Below are 22,582 nucleotides of genomic sequence, written 5' to 3' on the forward strand. Positions count from 1 at the left end.
TGTGTGTGTGTGTGTGTGTGTGTGTGTGTGTGTGTGTGTATATGCATATATGTGTGTGAAAGCTTTGCCTCCTGGTTTCACACAAACGCATCTGTATACCACGAATGTCCCAGCTACCTCTCGGGAAGGAGTAGGTTATGCCTGAAGGTAAAACGTCTCCTTTCTGTTGCTGGCTGTGATAAGCTAAAACAACAACCTGGGTGATGCCAGCTGTCTGTGTATTTTGCTCAAGGACACTTTAGTAGGGAGAACTTTGGCATGATATGGAGCTTGAATTCAAATGTCATGGAAGAGGGTAAATAATGCCCCACGATGCCATAGTGAACAGTAAATAAATAAACAAGGTAATGGAATATATGGTTGATGTAAATGCAGCACAATATTTTATTTAATAAAATCTCAGTGAAAATTTAAATTGACAACTTTATTCATAAATTATTTTCTGCAAGGTAAAAAGTTACACCCACAAATGCAGAGGTAGGTGGTAAGCTATTATCCCTGTGAATAGCTCTGACTTATTTAGGGTGCAGATTGAGTGGTTAAGAATGTGATGGGAATTTGACAATGCTCCAAAAGCATATACAGTTACTGTCTGACGTGTGTGTGTGTGTTTGTGTGCACATATGTATGTGTGTGTGTGTGTGTTAGGGATGGACACATGGAGGGCCTGTCACCACACACTGATGTGTTTATTTCACTGCAGCTGGGGTAATCACTCACACTGAGACAGACGCAGACAGGCAAACACACAAATATTCACACACACACACTAATTCATATCCCCACCTGCTATGTGCAGTCAACTGGCTTTGCCTGGCCTTTGGGGTCACTCCAACCCTTTCATGTTTCAAGACAACGACCTCTGCGAAAAACCTTTGTATGAACCACTCAGTGCCTCAGGTTTTTATTTGAAATAGCTGCTTAATTTCACCAGCAAGAAACTTTGCTGATGACTCCACGCTCTAGTTTTAGATACAGAAAAATGTGAATTACACTGGAAGCGCTTTTCATTGAACCTTGTGCTGCACCTGTTACGATTTTCCTGAATTTACTGTCTGTGTCCGTAAAGCCTTTCCTGTTGAACTGCTGAACCCTCCTCGCTGATTCCAGTAGCTTTCCATCAGCTTTTAAAGGCTTTCTATCACAGTCTAAAGAGATTTAGATGTGTCTCAAGGAATTCACAATGCTTCAAATGGGAGCTTTAGAGTGAAAGAGAGGAGAAAAAAACATGTAGAGGAGACTAACTGTTGACAAGAGCAGTACTGTCAGAGAAATGTGAAAAGGTTGTAATAGCGCAGCGGTGTACAGACATTTTCTTTCCACTCTCGGATTAGGTTGACCCTGACCTCTCAAGGCTAGCCGTCAGGCAGCAGTTAAAATGATCACTGGCTAATCTCTTTCTTCGTATATGTCCCATAATACTTTGTGTGTGTGCATTCCAATGCTGTATCTGCACACATATTTGTCCTAATGTTTAGGTAACTCTCTATATAATCATGTACTGACTTGATGAATATTAATGTTAAATTTGAGTTTATTTTGAGCGGGGGAAGGTCAAGGAGTCGGGTCCTGCATGTTGACAGCCATGCAATACCAGCTGGGCGTTAAAATGTGGCTATCACGTAACCCCGTCGCACTGACAACTTTACAGCAGTTGTCAACTTATATTAAAACATTTTTAGAGAGGTCACAGGACATCAGTAACAAGAACTGTCACTTAAAGGGAAAAAAATGTGGATGTATGTATATAAGAATTTGACAGGCAAAAGAGGACATGGCGAATGTGAATGGCAAAGAGGATACGAACAAAGACGAATAGAAAGTCAGAACAGATAAAAAAGATAAAAAAAGAAAGTCAGGGCTACAACCTGAGGTCATCAGCAGGTTTTAAACCTAAATCCTTCTAATCAGCTTCAGCAGACAGGGGAGACAGACCAATCCATTTGCTCCAAGATCCCATTATGACAGCAGAAAAAAAGAATGGGAAAAGGTAGCAAATTGAACACAGTGGAAAAATTGCTTCAAGAGTCCACGTGTGTGTATTGTGTGTGTGTGGCCATGAGATTTATGAGTGTATGTCTCTGTGCATGAATGTGTTGTGTTAGGTGTCAAAAGATAAAATGTGCTATGACATGCAGATAAGGTAGGGGTACTCGTGTGTCATTAGAGATGAGATTGGTTACCAAGAAGAAAGTTGTCAATGTTAATGTGCTGGTGTTGCTGTCAGCTACAATGAGTGGAAAGGGCCTTCATGTTTAAATGTCCTTTGTGGTTCCTACTGTTAAAGTGACAACTCAACAAATTTATTTTCTTGATTTCCCTCAAAAGAAGAATTACTCATTTCTAGGAGCAGAAGAATACGATCACTCTGTTTTTTTTTCTTTCTTCCATACCACTCATTTCTCTATCATTATCTCTCTTGACACCCGTCCTTCATCTCTGCCTTTCTGCCACACTCGCCCTCACTTTGTATGCTGGTCTGTCTAAGTGCCTCCCTCACTCCCTCTCCTTCAGTTTCTCTCTCAGGGGAGCTGTGTACTTAGCTGCAATTGAAAACGACTATCAAACCCCAAGGATTGAAACCTGATTCAGACACTCCTTATCCTGTACAACAGCCTTCTCCGAGTGCCGTGCTCCTCTTCCCCAGTGACCAACTAAATGAAATTATGTATTTATCCATTGAGGTGGGAACACAGCCAGATGAAACCAGGGAAGCAAAGAATGATGTGAATTGTAAATGGTGTTCTCCACTGTAGTTACAACGCTATGGTAGTGGAAGTGACATGTGTGGCTCTTCCAAAGTGGGTGTTTACTGTATGACACGTTTGATGAGTGAATAAATTACACATGTGCTGACAATATCCTCGAGTCTCACAATATTATCTCACATAGTAAAGGCAAGTAAGAGTATGTGTGTGTGTTAGCAATACAAGTATTCATAGAATAGCTGGTCTTGAGCACGGCAAGTGTTAAAGATCGTCTAATTTATTTGTTGTTTACTGAATCTGAATTTACTTTGGTCCAGGTTTCACTGCTATATACATTATACAGAACTGTGCAAAAGTCATGAGTCATCCTCCATTGAAAGTTGGGAACTTCAGGAATATTTCTCTGGAATTCATGAAGGACATTCAAAAGCTTTTCGTTGGGTGTTGGCAGTGTTTTGTTTTCTGGCTGTCCTACACTGCTTCAGTAATGTCAAGGTCCAGGCTTTGAGTGACAAAACAGCTAACGTCCAAAGAAAAATCTTTAAAAGACCTTCAGAAAGCCAAGAAAACTACTGCTAAAAAAAACCTGTATTGTATCTGTGCAAATAAAGGAATTCAGGCCATTTTTCAGTCTTTTTTTCCCCGCAGAACTCAAGTACAGTAAAAGAACGTGCAATAAAAATGCAAATGTACAGGAATACAGACTAAACCTCTGTATTCACTGGAGTTTTTTCACATCCTGTACTCAAACTGGCTCTCTGGGGACACTTAACTCTCAGCTTAAACTTTAGGTTTTGGGATTATTGTTACCTTGGCGTACCGGAAACTTGTCAGTTAAACTAGGATTTAGGCCGTTCTCCTGATTTCCCCTGTGGCAGTTCGACATGATAACGCAAAAAAATATCTTATACAAACATGTCGGATGACAAACACCAAATCATTTAATACTAAACGCTGCTTATTCACCATGCCAGTTGCAATGGAAGACATTTACAAATGAAAGCTATCTTGACCCCTGCTGTGTTTTGGAGATATTGAATCTTATAAATTTAGGCTTCGTAATAGTAAAAAAATATCAATTTAACAAAATGTGCCAAAAAGGCACAAGAAATTTTTATTCAGCACAGCCTTCAACCACCGACTGCAGACTGTGAAGGAGCACGCGCACCCATCAAACCACTCAGTTCTGCTGTCTGTCGTTCAAAGTTCCAGGCAATTTCAAGAAGTGTCACGTAAGTAATAACTGACTTTTCAGTGGCACTTTAAAGTTATTTCCACTTGATGATTTCTATTTTTATACCTTTTTACATCTATTGTTGTCTTCATTCTGTCATCCCCTCTCTTCAGTCACTTCCTTGTTCTGCTCTAGCAGTCCTCCTAATCTCACATCTTACTTAACATTCACTTCAGGTGGAAGTTAGCGATTACGCTGCACATACCTCAGCAGCTGGGATGCCCTCTGGAGGGCGACACTGTAACAGAACTTCCTGCTCCAGAGATACTTCTTTTCCCAGGGGTTCTTGTTCAAATGACTTCTTCAGGTCTGGGGAGAGAAACAAGAAACTTAATGCCTAGGGGCAAATTATAATGTCAACCAGACATCATGCGAGGCCATCTGGCAAAAAAGCCTCCTCTGATTCAGCAGTTAGGGAGACCATTTTAGCGATAATGCTCTGTCAGTGTAAAGCAGGGACATTACTTAATTTTGACTTAATAATGACACAGTAATTATGAAGGTGGGGGTGTTTGAAGACAGCAAACATCAGCTGACTTCTCACACTCTTCAGTCCACAACAAGAAAAAAAACACTTAGTTACCTTAGTTTGCACAAGGATGCACAAAGCTAACCACACACTTACACACGCAACAAGTACAGTCACTGGTCCGAATACTTTCAAACGCTTTAGCTTCACACATTAAACCCAGTCTGCAATGCACAATGTTTAACATTGCTTTCCTCCCATACAGATTTCTGAAAGCTGAGGAATCTCCAACAGGCCAAAGACAATAAATGATTCAAGCTAATGGTTCACATGCCATTATAAATGACAGCATTACAAAGCAGCATGGAATGTGCTGCTGGTTCTTTCACTGAATGTTTCAGAAAGGACTGTGCCGTTTTCATTTTGAAGAAGGAAAAAAACCCAAAAAGCTCAGAGTAGATGACTTTAGGACAACGAACCAGGACAACAGAACTGTGGCAAAGGGGACGGTAGAGAAAATGCATCCTTTACATTAAACATTAAAAACACTAAAAGTTTATGTTTGATCTTTTTTATGGTCTCGCATTTCTTACAGTGAGTTACACAATTTTATGAACTTTCAGACAATCTCACTGCTCTGGGAAACCCAACACTAGTTTTTCTATATTGGTCTGTGTGTGTGTGTGTTTTTTTTTTTAATTGAACATTGCCCTCTGATTCGTTTCATGTATTGGAAGTACAGTTTGCCTTTCTGCTCACCTCCCTAGTCTGCTGCCTTATGATATACTGCAATCGTGTATCCCTTTCCCGAAGTTGAGCTCAACACATGTAAAAATAATTAGCCTGCCACAGAAAACGGCTCATAAAGGCACGCTGTAACACGAGATAGATGGCAGCATTGCAGGACTTAGCAGGTCACTTTATTTATGGTGCTGATCAAATGCAGTGGATTTCTCCATACGAATGTATGGAGTTGGTGTGGGAGTATGAGGCAAGAGACCACTAATTTTTCCATCTAGTCTTTTGGATGTGCAGTAACTTCTAAAGTGTGTAATATGGCAACATCAATGTGCTTTTTTTCTCCTGCAAATTACTTTTTAAATAAAGTACTTACATTCACATCTCTTTAGTGCAAATAAAAGCAAGATTTGTAACTGGATGATAATCTAAATAATTGAAATAATTTCAGCAAGTCAGAGTGATGGATTATTTTGTTGCATACCTTAAGAAAATGGAGTGAGAAATGTAATGTTGGTGTTTTAATAATATTTTAAATACTACTAACATGGCTTCATTTAGCTGTGGCAAGCTGGTAAAAACCTTTTCTTTAACTTTCAAAAGTTTGAGAGTCACTTTGTTGGTTGGGGGAAAAAGACTTGCAGTTAATATGTCCTCTGCCCTTAGTTTTTTAAAACCATACAGAGAACTTTCATAGGACGGAGCAGTGTGTGTGTGTGTGTGTGTGTGCGTGCGTGTGTGTCCATGTTGTATGTACGTCTATGTGTGTTAACCTTGAATACTTTTGCTTTCCTGGTTCCCAGGTGTACTCTTAATCACCTTATCCGTCAGCAGTGGTACACCATTTGTGGACACACACAGCCACACACTAGACAGGACATTTTTTTAATGCTGAACCAATCGACTCTGAGTCACTCTCTGGGTATTTCATCAGAGCATTCACCTTACAGTAGCTAAAAAGACATGGAAGGTGGAGGAGTGAAAGAGAAGGCAAAATGGGAAGGGGAGAAAGGGAAGGTGGAAGTTGGGATGGCAGGTGGGAGCTGAAAGATGAGAGCCAAAAAAGTTGGCAGCAATAGCAAGACTGTCCCTTTTTTTAAACACCAAAACCATCTGCTTGGTCTGAAGTCTTTTTCATGTCCACGTTGCCTTAATTAACTCATCCAATAAAAATGAAACCACCCTGTATAGTCTTCATTTGTGTCCTTTATTTCTCACAAAATCAGTAATCCACCAAACCTCCTTATCATCAGTCCAACATTGACTATGTCTCTGTTCTCATGACTCAAACATGTCTTTAAAAGAAAATGAATGGGAGCAAGCCTTTTTAACTCTTAGGTGAGCCTTAAAAATCTCAACTCTTTTAACCCTAAGAACGAAAAATGCCAACTTTTCAAAGACTTCTTTAAACATATTATATAGTCATATTTTTTTCACTTTAAATGACTCAGTCTTTTAAAACTGCTTCAGCCTGAAATATACATTGATACATCTATCAGCACCAGCACATAGCTGGTGGCATGGTGCGCAAGTCCTGGGATCAAACCTCTGGCTGCTGGGACATAACAGTGCATTCCAGTCTTTGTGGGAGACCAAAATATGGGGATGACAAAAAAAATGGAGAAGGAGAAGTCCGCTCTGTCACTACTTCAACCATCTCCTCTCCACTCTCAGCATCAGATGAGTCAGAGTTGGACTCCGGCTGGTCTGATTCTACCTCTGAAACCTCCTCGCCATCTTTATATGTAAAGATGGCGTCTCATGTCCAGAGCCTCCAGTGTGCTGCACAGTTTTACCAAATCCCAAAAAAACTCATACTTCTAACCATGGCTGCATAAATCACCTGAGCAATAATACCATCAACAATCATGTCAAGATGTGGGATCAAAAATTGCATGACTTGTAATGATTTTCAATGGGGCATTTTTTGGCCTCAGGATAAAATGTGGCTGTTTTTTTTACAGCCATTTTAAGCTAATTTAAGGAACAGACAAAACAGTTGTGAATTTTTTTTAAATTAATGTCCTCTGGCAAATATAAGCTATATTCATTCCGCGGCCAAAGCATGAAAATAAAAAATACAAAAAAACGAAATGGCACAAAATGTCCCCTCTAAGAGTTAAAGTACTTGTTTATCATTTTTGATCTCTTGAATTCAGAATCATTAATCCTTCTCGTCTGTATTCATATAAAGCCAAGTGTTTGAGCATGAGACCAGGGTGCTGATCAAACTGTGTTTAGCCCATTAGTTACGTGAGGAATGAAAGGACAAGTTTCATATGCTGTTCTCACACTTTCTCTCTCACAAACACATACACCTTTTTTTGATATGAAAAAATAAATAGAAATACAGTATATAATGCAGAAAAAGACTTTGTACAATTCTAACGAACTTGAACGTCCACATTTGGTATGACCACTTTTATTCTTCAACTGAGCCTGAGGAAAGCTTTCGTGTAATTTATTTAAGTACAGTCTTCAGGAATAGTTCTCCAGGCTTCTTGAATGACATTAAAAGCTCTTTTTTAGATGTTGGATGCCTTTTGTTCAATTCTCTGTCAAGATGATCACACACTGCTTCAATAATGTTGAGGTCTGGGCTCTGGGGAAGCCAATTCATGACTGACTCTATTCCACTGTGTGCTTTTCTATCCAGGTATGCTTTCACTGCAGTGGCACTGTGTTTTGAGATCATTGTCATGCTGAAAAATGGAGCTGTTGCCAATCAGACACTTTCCAGATGGTACTGCATGGTGGATCAAAATCTAACCAAACTTTTTTGTGTTTAAAGTTCCACCAATTTGGACAAGACCCCCAGTACGACTGATTTTCAGTGCAGTTCTTCAGCCTTTTTTCTTTGTTTCTCTTCTTGAACCCCACCCTTCCGATTCTGATGAGCCTTCAGCAAATACTAGATCAACACAACGGAAGGGTCAGATACATCGCCCAGGTCCTGTGGCAGGTCAGTCATTCAAGTCCAAATATATGAACAAGGCATTAGCGGTGAACATGCTATTACTCCGATGTACACTAATATAGGTAGTAACCTATAACTATGTGATTTTATCCCAACCACACAGTGAGGTTTACTTTCATGTGATATGAATCAAATCAGATTTCATGCTTAGAGTCATATCAGTGAAGAGAGTTATGTGAGGACACAGAGTATTGTTGGGGCTGAATGATAACTTCACAATACAGTCAAGTCCCTGTGGGGGATGACAGCCTGAACAGAGCATGATGGTTCATTATGGGAGTAATCACCCAAAGCTTTAGCCCTAAATCCACCACATGGCTACCCACACAACACAGACACACACGTAGAGGAACAAATAGTGAAAGACAAAGAAAGACAGAGGCACAGAGATACTATGGCAAATAATAGACACTGGAGACAAGGACAAACAAGCTGGCACAGCACACATGCAGACAGGACAACAGCACACATGGTATGATGTTCACAGTGGTGCAAATAAATAAATAAATACATTTCATACGTGCCTTCAAATGTGCAAAAAAATAAATAAATAAATAAAACTACTGTAGACATAAGAAGAAAAAAGGGGAAGTGATTGAGGCATGAGACACTTCTTTTATGCCAGGCAATTCCAGGAACAATTTCCTAGTCTTAATTAGTAAGGGAGATGGTGAAATGAGGAGTTGGCTGTGAGTTGATTTCCATAAAGATTGAGAATGAAATTAAAGCAGATTAAAGCAAACTGCTTTGGGGGATGAATAGACACACACACACACACATTTACACACATTGATAACTTATGGCTGACAAATTGTCACCAGTTTGGTAGCAAGAGCACATGTTTATTTGAAAGGTGGGATTTTTCTTTGTTTGTGTGTTTTTTTTAATTTAATTATTTTTTTTGCTTTGGTTTAAGTGTCTGTGACATTGTGTCTGTGACACTGGGGGCCACAGATGTGTGTTGCTGTGCACACATGTGCCCAAGGAAAATTACTGCATGCACAAAACAGGAGGTATAGCTGAATCATTTCACTGAACCCAGTTCACTCATTCATAAATATAACAAAACCATGGCTACATTCTTGAGAGACCTTTTTAGATTTACAGCAGAGTTGAGAAGCAGAGACCTTGTGCACTGTTCTTCATTGGGAACGCTCTCATATGTACAGTAAAAGAGTGTCAGCATTTATTCAAAAATGACCTCTTCATGCATAAACTCCTCGTTGCCTTTCTCCTCATCTCCCTCTCCTCGAGTCCATCATCGCCCCCTCTTTTCCTCTCCCTCTGAAACTTCTTCTTCCATTGCTCAAGTAAGACTGTTATTATGTTTGTGGTTAGTTTGTTGCCTCAGGCACCTCTACATAAGCACATTCAGAGCAATTATCTAGAATGGGTGTCTTTGCCTGTATACTACCAATGCCAAATCATATTGGTTTCCCCTCATGCAGCTGCTCAAGCAATAAAGAGCAATGTGAGATTCTTGGGAAAAAAGGAGGAAAGGAGTCTCCTTCGCTTTCACAGAGGATAATTTGTGCATCCACGTCCTTCACAATTGATTGTAATTAAAAAAAGAAGAAAGAAGACCTGCGGCTTAGAAGAAAAGCAAATTGATGCAGGTGATACAAGACGAAGATATCATTTAATAAACATCAGAAAAATGGGATATAAATGGATCTGAAATTAAAACGTTAAATGATAACCATCCACTTAAGCCATGGCTATGGTGGAAAGAAATTACATTTGTTCTCTTGTTATTATAACAAAGATGTTTTTTTTGTGGATTTGTACTTTTAAAGTCTTATCTACATTTCAGTTGCAGATAACTGCAATGCAAATTATTTCAAGTTTATGATATCCACATCGTGCTTTTTACACATCTTTTGTGATGCAGGCAGCCCAATTTTCATTCTGCCTAGTTAAAATATAATTATAGATATACTCAGTTCAATTATTTTGCATTTGTAATGACTGTAATGTGGGAAGCAGGAGGGACCAGTGGCTTATGGCAAAGTAATTCATCCCTCCATCAGTCAGTTTCCTTAGCTGCTCATCCAGCTTAGAGTCAAGAGGGCAAAGTGATCCATCCACATATCCACCCACTTAACTGCCTATCCACGTAATCCATTTTATCAATTTATTCGAATATCTTTGTTACCCTCTAAATATTAATATTAGGGTTAAATGCTACATTCTGTGTAAATCGACTCTGAAATAATGGTTTTGCTGAAAACAGTATTTGACAAACACAAGTCCAAAACACTGTAAATTTCCAATCTAACCTCAGAAGTACTGTAGTTCATGTATCGTGTGTAGACAAGAGCAGAGACTTCCAAAAAATACTTAACAGTTGATAACAAAAGCCATCTATCACTGTCTAACATGGGCTAACTTCAAACAGATCAGTGAACCACAGGACACAAAGAAGAGTGCCAAAGAGGAAGAACAAGCCACAGCCTGCAGAGCTTTGAAAGCTATAGCAAGCAATCATTGTAACTCACTATACAGTTACCATGTCATTAGATTATTCTGTCTTGGCATGGAGTCAATTAAAAAAATTCTTGGCAGGTCATTAAATCAAACGATTAAAACTATTTTCATACCCAAAACACACACACACACACACACACACACACAGCAGCAGCATAATTGGCCAGTAGTTTCTAATAGAATGCTGATTGGTCTTAAATGTACACACGCATAGCTTAAAGTTTGTCAGGATTAATTCTTTTGCGATCATGCTTTAATGGAGCAGCACTTTTCTGCATTTTCTCCTGTTAATCTCTGTTATTGTTCTGATTGTAAAAAATCTTTCTGCTTTAAAAAAAACAGTGCAGTTAGACAGAGAAACAAATTGATTATAATTTCATTGTGATTGAGTGAACTAAGAACGACCCGAGAGCAGATTAAAAAGGACTATGTGGTGGAAAAATCAACTATTGCTCAGACAGGTGAGCAAAATTAAATTTGCATTACTGATTGAAATACACAAATCGCCATCTTGCCATTCAACAATATACAGTAGGACTGCACGTTTGGGGTGATGCCACTGCTGAGTATTGTTTTTAACATTACAGTCATTGCTAATATTATAAATACTAGTTAATTTGTACAAGACTGATAAAGATGAATACATGTTTGTCAGATTTAATCTGATATATGGCCATGCTGAAGTTGTCTGCGTTTTTATAAGAGCAGTTTTCATCATTGGTTCTTCAAGCATTTGATAAAGTCAAAGACTCCTTAAAACTCTGATCTCTTATACAAAAGTCCTGATAAACCAATAAAACTCAAAAATATTTTAGAAGTGAAAGACATGTGACCTTGAGTGGCACAGTCATTTTCAGACTGGTTATATAGGGAGTCATTTTCTCTAAGTGACTTTAGAGAGTCTCTTTCCACTCAGACCAGTTCTTTCACTCAATGCTCCACCCTGTCATTTCGACACTTCACAACCTGTGATCAGCTCCAGACACCAGACAAGGTCTTTCCATCCACAGTCAGGTTTCGAACAAGTAAACAACTCAGCTCGCTGACATAGAAACAGCATTTCCTCTGTGTTTCCATTTTGTATAATGACTCATTAACACAAAAAACAAGATCAAAGGTTGAGTGCTACCTCTGGTAAGAGACAATATGTTCTGGGGACAAACTGAGTGTAACCGTTCATCTGTTCTGTGGTTGGGATTTTTTAAGTTTTATATTTTTATATTAAGTGAAATATATTGTGAAGATATTTTTTTAACATACATTAAAAATCTGAATCATTCTAAGAATCAGTTCACTTTTCACACACATAAGGGTTCAGCTGTTGTTTCGTATGTAGCCTACAATATAAAGCACATGGAAGTGGCAGTGAACTGAATGGTATTGTAATGTACTTTGAACTTTAAACTTTTTTTTAAGTTCAGGTTTTATAAGAGTTTATTTTTACAACACATTTTGTTTTGCTTTAACCTTTGACTTTTGTTGTTTGTGAGACCTATGTGAAACTTCCTGCCTCCCTTTAAATTGTCCCCTTTTTCCCCTTCTAAAAAGAAATGTTGTTAGCGAATATGACAAAACAAAACAGTAACTATATAGTATTACGTTGCGTGACACATATGTAATTTTCCCCATAAATGAAACTTTAAAAGGTGACTTGAGTGAATGAGTGAGTTCTGTTGCAAGTAAATCAACACCACGGCTTACCATTATAACACATAAGCGCACCCTGGAGCAGTATTTGACATCTGGGAAAAAGCTCTGTGGCTTAGAGCGGTGGTGAAACACCATAACCACACTCCTACACACACACACACACCCTGTGGATTCCTAGTACAAAAATGTTTATTCAGTGTTTGCAAACATCATGAAGTCACTTTCAGAGCCAGCAACCAATATCCTCCCGATGATATCACCAAGAGAGCACCGAGGAACAGAGCACTGAGGGTTTTCCACTGGAAAGTTAATTCAGGGTGACTGTGGATGGATGTATAGCAGAAATATGTATAAGACAGTGTGTTTTTGCTATATGCATTACTCAAACTGCTACTGTAAGCATGCCATTTTATACTCAAAAAGGTCAAATGTGAAACTGCAACTGTGGCTGCTGCTGCTGAGCGCATACATCCAAACCACTGCAGTGATTTCCCTTTGCTGAGGTGGGGAATGATTGTGTCTAATGCTATAAGCTACAGTAAAGACAGGTTTAAGCCTATGTGAGTGTAGAAACTATAAAAAAAATGCCTGCACACAAAAAGAAAAACCAAAAAAATATATATATCACTGTTGAGACTTGTTTTTTCTTAGTCCAATTTAACCATGATTGAAGGAAAACCTAAATACATGCAGCTGAGACATTTGCATCATAAGCAAAACAGACGAAATTCACTAATAGGCATTTTCCAGTTGACACAAGTAGCTGCCTGTGCTCCTGTGCCCCTGAGTGTCTGGACTCCTGATTGCTATGCAAACACTTGTCTCCGTGGAAGGTGGCAGAACAAATTGCCATCATCTGAAATTTGTGTGCGCATGCAGCTGTGTGCAGGGCTGTGTGTACGTGTCGCATGTGTGTGACCTTGACATATTGCTAAGATATTGAAGGAGAAAGGCTTGACCTGATAGCCACAGGGGCCAGAGATCATGACTGCCATTGCATGCACATTTATGCGCATGTATGTGTCTACATTCCCCTTACCCCCGTGTACCTGGCTGCGATGCTGTGAATGACTCATTTACTATGTGAATATATCTGTGTTTGCCTCTATGTGCTTTATAAACCACAAAATAAGCTAAAGTGGTCTGCTACAAAAGTCCAATAAAACTGTCAGATATTAAATATCACTGTATGTGTGTGTCAGATTTAGAGTCACAACACTTATTGCCATTATCCTGCTACAAACTGCATATTTTGTTAGTGCCTCGGAGTGTTACATCTGTACTTATTAAAAAGCTTGGAGATGCTGGAGAATGACACAGTTTAAAGCAAGAGAAGGAGAGAGAGAGAGAGCGCTGATGACAGAATTAAACAATAAGCTCATGAAGAGCGCACTCTCAATAAGCAATAAGAAATAACAGGGGAGAAAACAATGGGGAAGAAAATGAGTAGGAAGGCGAAAGCAGGAGAGAAATGCTGAATTGCTTTTGCATGGTGCAGTGGAAAAAAAGACACTTTGCTCAGCAAGCTCTAGCTGCCAGGAAGCATTTTAATCACAACAGTAGATCCAAATAGGAGCCGAAAAGCAGGGTAGGTCAGGAGGTTGGGTCGATTTGAAGTAAAAGGTTATCACAAAAGGGGGCTCAGTGTAATCAGATCTGGTTAAGGGAAAAGTCACTGTTATAACTGAGAGAGAGAAAGTGAAGGACGGTGGGACAGAAAAAGTCAGAAGGAAAATATGCCAGTACGTGGAGAAAATAAATGCATAAAAAAGAGATATGAAGAGAAATTAATAAAATGAAAGACTACCAGGATTTAGTATAGAAGATTATTTTTTTCTTCTTTGATATTTGTTGAACCTTCAAAGCGTTTTAAAGGCATCATCCCTCACCATCCCGCCACCTAACCTCCAGCAAGTCTCACAGTCGAGCAGTTATAAAGTTTTACCTACTTTGAAAAAGTTGGCTGACAAAATGTCGAAAGAAAAGATCTGGAAAGAGCTAGTTTGCTTTTGCTAAATTAGCGTGAAGATTTATGATTTAGCACAGATCGCTGACAGCCACGAAAGGACTGGTTAGACAATATAAAACATTGTATGTTAAATATAGCAAATATTGGTAACTTTTCTGTTGTTTTATTTATTTATTTTAACTATGATGTGATATAATGTAATTTCAGAAACTACTTTGTGCCACTTTTTTGCAGCATTAATAATTAATTAATGAATCTGAACCCAAAAGAAGTTCAAGTTCACATCTCAAATCAAGAGATGTGATAATGTCACAGTGCATGCTAAATGATGCTACTGCATGATAAACAATACTGTAAATGGGTTGTGATGCATTCTCATTCTTGCGTACATAGGCACATTTACGCATGTAAAATCGATGCCAAGTACCTTGTTGATAAGCTAAGTCACTCAGCAATACAGCAGTGTCTGCAGTTATGTGTTTTCCTCTGCGAGTCTCAGAAGCCTGTAAACATAAACTTGTATTCATCTGTCTCTTAGTATGTATCAGCCCAAACATGAGCCAAAAACGGCACATTACCCAGATTTCACTGCACCCCAAGGAGGGCCCACTCCATTCGAGAATGTTATTAGCAGAGCTTAGAAGGATATTTCTGACTGTGTCACTAACTCTCTGCTGAGAGAAAAAAAATCCTCATCTGATGAAACATTGCAGAGAGTAGTGATGCTGTTATGAATTAAAACGGTCTTTACAACTGACAAGCCAAATTAACGAAGGAATGTACTGCTGCCACAATACTGTGTGATTATACACTGTTGAACTGCAGAGTATTTGCTCTTATGTAAAATTCAAAAACACAACCTTAAGAGTTCTAGAAAAAAAAAAACCATTAAAGTATTTACTTAAAAACTAGAATCCTTCTCAGCGTAGACTTCATGCCCCTTTTGCACAGATTTCTGGAGAGGAGTTCTGACATTGTAAATATTCTTTTTAAGCTTCTCTTTGCTGGAGGGGTTATATTGGTCCACCTTTATCTTTGAAATACCCCAAAGGTGTTACATTAGATTCAGGTTAAGGACCCTACCTTGCCTGGTCATAGTTTTCATTTTTTATTCCTTTTCAGAAGCTCTTTTTGGTAGCGTGTCAGCCCTCTACAACCTCGAATAAGTGGTTAAGAAAATGAATGGGCTTTTGCATTATTATCACACTGGGATATTCCAGTTCACCTGAGCTTTTGGAGAGTGGGAGCTGTCTTGTCAGCTAGTATTATAAATTTTAGTTAGAGTATGCGTTCACTGTGTTATACCAGGCCAGATTCATTCCCGTCATGTTGGACCCCTTCTGACCTGAACAATTTATCTTAGTCTTATCCCGAAGGATGTGCTCCCACTAATCACCAGCCTTTTTTCCCCCATGTTCTTATGCAAGTGTTAGTTTTATATATGATTTTTTTCCCCTTGGACTTTCTTGAAGACAGAATTTTCTCATTAATTCCAAGCTGTGCATAGATGCTGATGTTTATATGAGAGCATGCCCTTCATTCTCTTTGAGCTCTTACAGAAATTCTCATTTCCACTGATAATCTACTGTGCCAAGTCTGAAGCACTCACCTGGCTGGTTTTCACTGCTACGCTGTTGAAGCACGGTTTCTGAAAGTAATTTTTAATGCAATTAAGCTAATTGTAAATCACAGGTGTACTCGATTTTATTCAAATGATCACCCGATTGAAACTTGAATGTCAGTAATCACAGGTGTATCTACCTCTGCTGAACAGAGTTTCAGGTTTGGGTCAATTAGTTTACTTTGAAATATATTTTTCAGTCATTTATTTTGCATGGCTCATCAAAGAAAAGTTTTGAAAGGTGATAGAATTTTAAATGGTTTGACATTTAAATGATGCTGCAGATGTTTGTACTCACTCCATTCATACAGTATACTGGTCAGAGTTTCAGTACAGAAAATAGTTCTTCAAATTCTGTTTAGCATATTGAATAATTAAATATAAGGTTGGATTTAAATGTGATCTACACAACAAAATGGATTTATGTCGATGTATTATTCGGTTATTAATAGAATTAGGTCCATAGGTTTTCAGAAAATTACAGGATTTATACTTTGGTCTCTGTACACCACTGAACTGGATTTCAAATCAAACAATCAAGATGTGACTGAAGTGCAGACTTTCAGCTTTTTAGAAGCTCAAACCTATTTGGGCAAAGTAATAATTTTAAATATAAGGACAGTTTTCAATACTGGGACTCGAATGGTTTGCAGTCAATGAGTGCCTGAAGTCTAGAACACATGGACATCAAACACTGTGCTTTCTCTGCCAGGCCTTTACTGCAGCCACCTTCAGCTGTAGCTCCACCTGTGGTGTGGATCTCTCAGTCTTCACTTCCATCTTCAGTAACTGAAAAGCAATTCTCTTTTGGGTTGAGATCAAGTGACTGACTTGGTCATTGAAGAGCGTATTCCATTTTTCTCCCCTTGAGAAACTCTTGGGTTGCTTTTGCAGTTTGATTTGGGTCATTATCCATTTGCACAGTTGAAGCGCTGTCTGATCAGTTCTGCAGCATTTGGCTGAATATGAGCTGAGAGTATAGCTGTGTACCCTCCAGAATTCATCCTGCTGCTTCTATCAGCAGTCACATCATCAATAAACACGTGTGACCCAGTTCCGTTGGCAGCCATACATGCCCATGCCATAGCCTTGCCTCTTCTATGTTTGACAGATGATGTGGTATGCAACAGACCATGAGCCGTTTCTTTCCTTTTCCATACTTTTCTCATCCCATCATTCTGGTACAAGTTAATTTTGGTTTCATCTGTCCAAATAATCTGGTTAATAATTCCTATGATCATCAGATGTAGCTGCGTTCCTTGGTTTTCCAGATTTCGGCTCTTGCTGAGCCGGCCAGTACATTCCTTCTTTCTTTTGCATCAACATCTCACTGGACCTCACATTGACAGTTCCAGTAAACAGCTACCAAATTCAAATTCCACACTTAGATTTAACTCGAGATCTTTTATCTGTGTCAGAAAATGAGAGAACAGGCCTAACATTACTTTTGAGCTTCTAAAAATTGGTAACACAGCATAATAATGGCCGTTATTAAGTTAAAAGTTAATGCTATGATATGTTTTTTTTTTTATTTGATTAGAGGTGGCGTAGAGGCAAAAATACAAATTAAAGTTCACTGTGAAAAAAACTCATGGACCTTTGTTGCCAAATTAATATACTGAATACTTCCAAGATAACTGGAGAGTGAATACATAAACACAGGTATCAAGTTCTGCAAAAGTGAAAATGTGATACATAGTTAAGGCCAAATAAAAGTGGCAATAAAACACAAGGGTCTGCATGATGGATTTCCTTCTGCAGAAAGAATAAGACCAACCTGGGAGAATAAGACTTTCAGGGTGCATGTCTGCTAGAGTGATACTGTCTGTTAAAGTCCTACATATGGGGATGTGTGCAGTTTATCCAGTGTGCATGCTGAATGGACTCTGTCAAATTCCCCAGTTGTCCTTTTGAGAGAGCACTGAAGCAGAGCATAACTGTCAGTATAAGCCTGGTAAACTGGAGAGGTGGGGTCGATTTTGTTATTGGTATTTCTTTTCTGCTTGACCTTTCTATAACCTGAGCACTCAGACAAGTCCCAGTTGTCTTATATGGCTGAATTGACCAGAGCAATGACGCTTGGAAAACTACTGTTGTGGCTTCAAATCTCAGTGAAAGAAGCTCTCAAGGAACAATCCATTGTTTTATATGAGGATTATGTTGAAAGACCAAACGACTTCTTTTAGATAATTTTTTTTTATCAAACATCTCAATTCCCTTGCTCCTCAGATGTTGTACAGCTGTCAAATGACCATCACTCGTGACAGGATTTAGCTTTTTTCCTTTCCCTGAGCTGTTGCTGGGGGACTCCTGAAATGATTTCCCCATGTGTTAACTGTGTATGCAGTATTACATAGTAGTACTGTCTGTTAGACTGATATGAAGTCTGGCCGGGTCTAATCTGTGCTGTGTTCTTTTGGTGACCTTATAGTCAGACTCCCAGTTGTCTTATTAAATTCTTCACCAGACCATAACAGGAAGCTACTGATGGTCGACCAAAGTTATAGAGCTAACTCTCTGCTTAGAAAAGTTACACTGCATTATATACGGTGGGTACATTTTCTTCAAAGGTTTTTTTTTAGTTAATTCGGTTTAAAAAAAAAAAAATCTGACTCTCCAGTTTTTCCTGCTTAAAATGTAACCAACTGTAATGTGCTTTTAGTAAAATCACATGCATGAAACAAGACGATTCTGTTCATCCGTTACAAATATTGCATAAAGTAATACAGCCGACTGCACACCTAAACTTCAAAGCAAGGTAACAAACTCACTTTATCGTGTCCTGCTGTTCTGTGGAAATCCACAGCAGGTATGTGCAGCATAAAATCACTGGTGCAAGTGATGAGATGATAAAGAAAAATTCTAGACTACTTGGATGTTTTTTTTTTGCGTTTTTATTTGTAAAAGAAAAATAGGCGGTATAACATCCCTGCACTTGTGTTCATATTACTACAGAGTAATAATAAACTACACACACCAGGGGGTTAAGTCAGCTGTGATGCCTCTATTTGCATTGAATAAGGTAATCAGTTTTCCCTGTTTGCTTTCAGTTTTAGGCTACTGTGTTTTACAAAAGGCTTTCATGAGACTGAATCAACCCATGATAACTGTTTAGTGTATCTGTGTGCACAAGATTGCAAACATACACATTTTTACTGAGATAAGAGAAAATGTTTTGTTTTGTTTATCAGACAGAAAACTTTAAATATAAATTGTGGACAATCCAATCCACTCCCATAAGCAGTATTTTCCAACTTTTATATCTTGTATGGATGCTTAGAGTAGCTAACTCACATGCAATCCGGACATGTGCCTTGCGGCTTTTGGTGGTTCCAGCAGAGCTCCAGGCCACGCACTGACACCAGTAATCTTCAGGCCCAAACAGCTCCTCCACTTGCTGCCGTGTTATTTCTATGCTGGCTTCTCTCACCACCAGACCTGCAGCAAAAGGGAAAAACACCATTGTATTGTTTACAATTTCAACTGGGAATAAGAATCGAGCAAAAATGCAAGCGCTAACAAATGGTAAGTCATAAATAAGTTATTTTTTTTATTTCCTTGTCTTACTCACGTGCTGATTCTCCAGAAAATGTGAAACTTAAATAAGCTTCTATTTGCCTGATATGGCTTACATGTTAGCTTAAAAAGAAAAAGTAAGAGCAATCCATAATAAATATCTCAGCTAGTAAATTAAAGTTGAGGATAATCATTCAGTAGCTGCTGGTGTTTACAAAGCCAGGTCACTTTACAGAGTAGATCCACTCTGGATTTAATATCACATTTGTGAGATTGTTCCTTTGCGCTTTTACTCTTTATCTCAGTCCACCCCCAATTCCCTCTTTTCTCTGGAGTTTTGAAAGCAGCTCCTATGTAAAGAATAAGTGTAAGATTTGAGTAGCTGCACCCTACTGATAGCACTACAAGGGAGCACAGATAGAGGGGTACTGAAAGAGAAAAAAGGAAATGAAGTCTAAGGGAAAAACTCACGATGACACGCAGAAAATCTACATTTAAAAAAAATCTACATACAGGATACAGAAAATTGAGAAACTCTGTGACCAAGGAAAGTAATATTCGAGAGTAAATAAACAGAACTATCAAGAAGCGATTAATTAAAGTAAAAACTTTAGGTTACAGACTGGAAAGGAAGGGGAGAGGGCAATGAGAGAAATGGTAGACAGGTAGATGTAATGAAGAGCAACATGACAGAGTTGCAGGGAGAGGAGGATGACAGGTTAAGAGGTGGAAGAGGTCGATAAAATGTGAAAAGGAAAGAGGGAGGGAACAGAGATAAAAATGTATTCAAGTAGGAGTACGTGGGCATTGGGGAGTAGATGGGCAAAATGCCATGAGAAGAGATCTTGGCAGTTTATTTCAGGTTCAGTTGAGTTACAGAGACCCCAGAAACCGTCTCTACGGGGCTCCACAAATCTGACTTGGGCCTATTACTTATGAAGACTCTCGGCAAGTTCTTGCCATAAGAGAGACAGTTATAGCAGCAAAGCCAGGACTGAGGCAAAGGAGACTAAGAGGAAACAAAGTGAAATACAGTGAATGAGACTGAGGCAAACTTAAGGCCATTAATGGCTGGTGGGAGAATTAATAAGTAACCCATAAGGGCAAAGTGTAAGAAAGGCAACATAAGCTTTCAAGTAAGCTAGCTGGAAGATCGGTATGGCTTTTCAGTTAGAAATAAATAAATAAACCTCAATAAGATGGAGTGTGTGGAAAGTAAACAGGGACCTTAGATAATACAGAAATTCAAATTGACTGATGGCACAGGGAGAAAAGTGTAGAGTAAGTCCAAAAATAAAAATCTAGTAGGAGGCAAAAAAGGGGCTAAAAGCCATTGATGGGAAGAGCACTGTAAAGAGCAAAGCTTGTAAAACTGTTGTGCATACTGATGTTTGAGAAAACATGCAAACAAGGGAGATTGATATGGCTTCACAGCATGAAATGAGAGAGCAAAGGAGCACAGCAACAGAGGCAAAAAAAACGGCTGCTAAAGAGACAATTATAACAGGCAAGGAAACCAGGACTAAAGCTGAGACAACGAGTGGGCAAGCAATACCAATGAGACAAAAAAAAAGACAAAAGTGTGAGCACAAGAAGGGCAAGAACGATAGGAAGAAGGTGGAGACCAGTGAGAATGCTACTGCCAAAGTAATGAGCAATTAAAGGGAATTGTTCAAAAGAGTCAGACAGCTAGATGTGAAAAAGGGACTCAGCATATGCAAAGAAGCATATGGGATGGTACATGAAAGACACCACGGGCTTTGGTGACTCAATGAGAGGGTGGAAGCAGGCTTCTGATGAAGACAAATAAATGGGAAACATATACATATTTAAAGCTTTTGCAACACTGTGTACATGACTTATTAGGTTGAATATCAAAAATCATTAGAAGCTAAATATTATTCAATTAGTGGAGCATTTCAAGCAAAGCCAGTGGCTGCACTGGGATACACTGAGACACGTGTGCAGGAACGCTAAGAATTTGTAAAACAAGGGAAAAATTTAACACTCAGAATTAAATGTGCACTTTCCCCCATAAAATAAGGTAATGGCAAACTGGCGGAAGGGGGGGGGGGGGGGGTGTATCTGGCAGCACGAAAGAAGAAGAAAAAAAGAGAGCACACTCACAACTGTTTCTGTAAACTACAAATATTGGTCTCTCTCCTGCCTTTACTGCTTGGAGAAGTAAAGGCAGGTAAAGCCAGCTGACTAACACTGGATAATAAGATATTTTCTCCAAGCAGAAGGCTGAAGGTTTTAAACCTCAAAGTTTTTTGAACTTGTAGCTTGCAGCTAATAAAAAAGCAACCCAACAGAAAAAAAGAATTTTAAAGTTTCCAGAGATGTATTATTAAATTTTTAAATGGTTGTGCAGTGGCTAGCTAATTAACCATCTCTATACTCTGAAGCATAAGTGCAGAACTCTCAGTTATAAACTTCAGTTAATTATGGTTCAGTGCAAAGTTACTAGAACACCTAAACTGCTAGATAAGAGGCAGGGATCAGCAGTGAAGGATAACAATGTGTTTTACAAGGTAGGAAACAACAAAGAAAACAGACAAAAAAGCAAAACAAACTAGGAACAGGTCATATACAGTGAAAAACCACGCTGTGAAGAGCTAAGAACTTCACAGTAGATTAAAAACATGGCTGTTCCTATGAAAATATGTTGAAGAAAATACACCACTTAATCAGTAGCGGTTTCTGATACGGGCGACACGGGCGGTTGCCCGGGGCGGCATCACGGGCATCGGCCAAAAAAAATAAATAAATAAAATGCTTGTACTCCTGCTGCCCCGACATCATGCCAGCGCATATTGGGAATGGCATAGGCACCGATCGGTTTTCTATCGCCCATTTGCTGGGAGTTGGGCGCCCAGGGCGCCAAACAGGTTAGGACCGCCACTGCACTTAATCCTTGTTAATGTAGTAGAGACTAAAGGTCAAAACTGAAGAGATGAAGTCTTCATCGTGCTAATGCTAACTAATTCTCACTTTCAAAATCAATAATCTGACTTTCGTGAGATAGGGTTTGCTCTGAAAGTCATGCAAAGAAATCACATGAAATCTATCTAAATAAAACAAAGCCTGCAGGCTAGTTCAGACAGACAACTCAAGTTGCACTGCATTATATTCCTCGTGCCTTCTACCAAACATTTCTGGTTTGATTTTGTTGTATATTAAGCTGCAAAATATTCAGTTCATCTGCCTGAT

At 38.9% G+C, this 22,582-nt stretch overlaps 1 protein-coding gene across 1 annotated transcript in view; it reads right to left on the bottom strand.

The window, feature by feature from the left end:
- LOC102212007 (netrin receptor UNC5C-like) overlaps positions 1-22,582 on the bottom strand; it is a 180,561-nt gene that overhangs the window by 60,234 nt on the left and 97,745 nt on the right. Inside the window, exons 3-4 of the mRNA XM_005722072.1 lie at positions 19,148-19,291; positions 4,148-4,251 (exon numbers count right to left, since the gene is read on the bottom strand). Coding sequence (XP_005722129.1) covers positions 4,148-4,251; positions 19,148-19,291 — 248 coding nt within the window. The remainder of the gene's footprint in view (positions 1-4,147; positions 4,252-19,147; positions 19,292-22,582) is intronic.

This window comes from Pundamilia nyererei, unplaced genomic scaffold (assembly GCF_000239375.1).
Source record: "Pundamilia nyererei isolate P.nyererei 1_Seehausen unplaced genomic scaffold, PunNye1.0 scaffold00006, whole genome shotgun sequence".
In the NCBI taxonomy this organism is placed as follows: Eukaryota; Metazoa; Chordata; class Actinopteri; order Cichliformes; family Cichlidae; genus Pundamilia; species Pundamilia nyererei.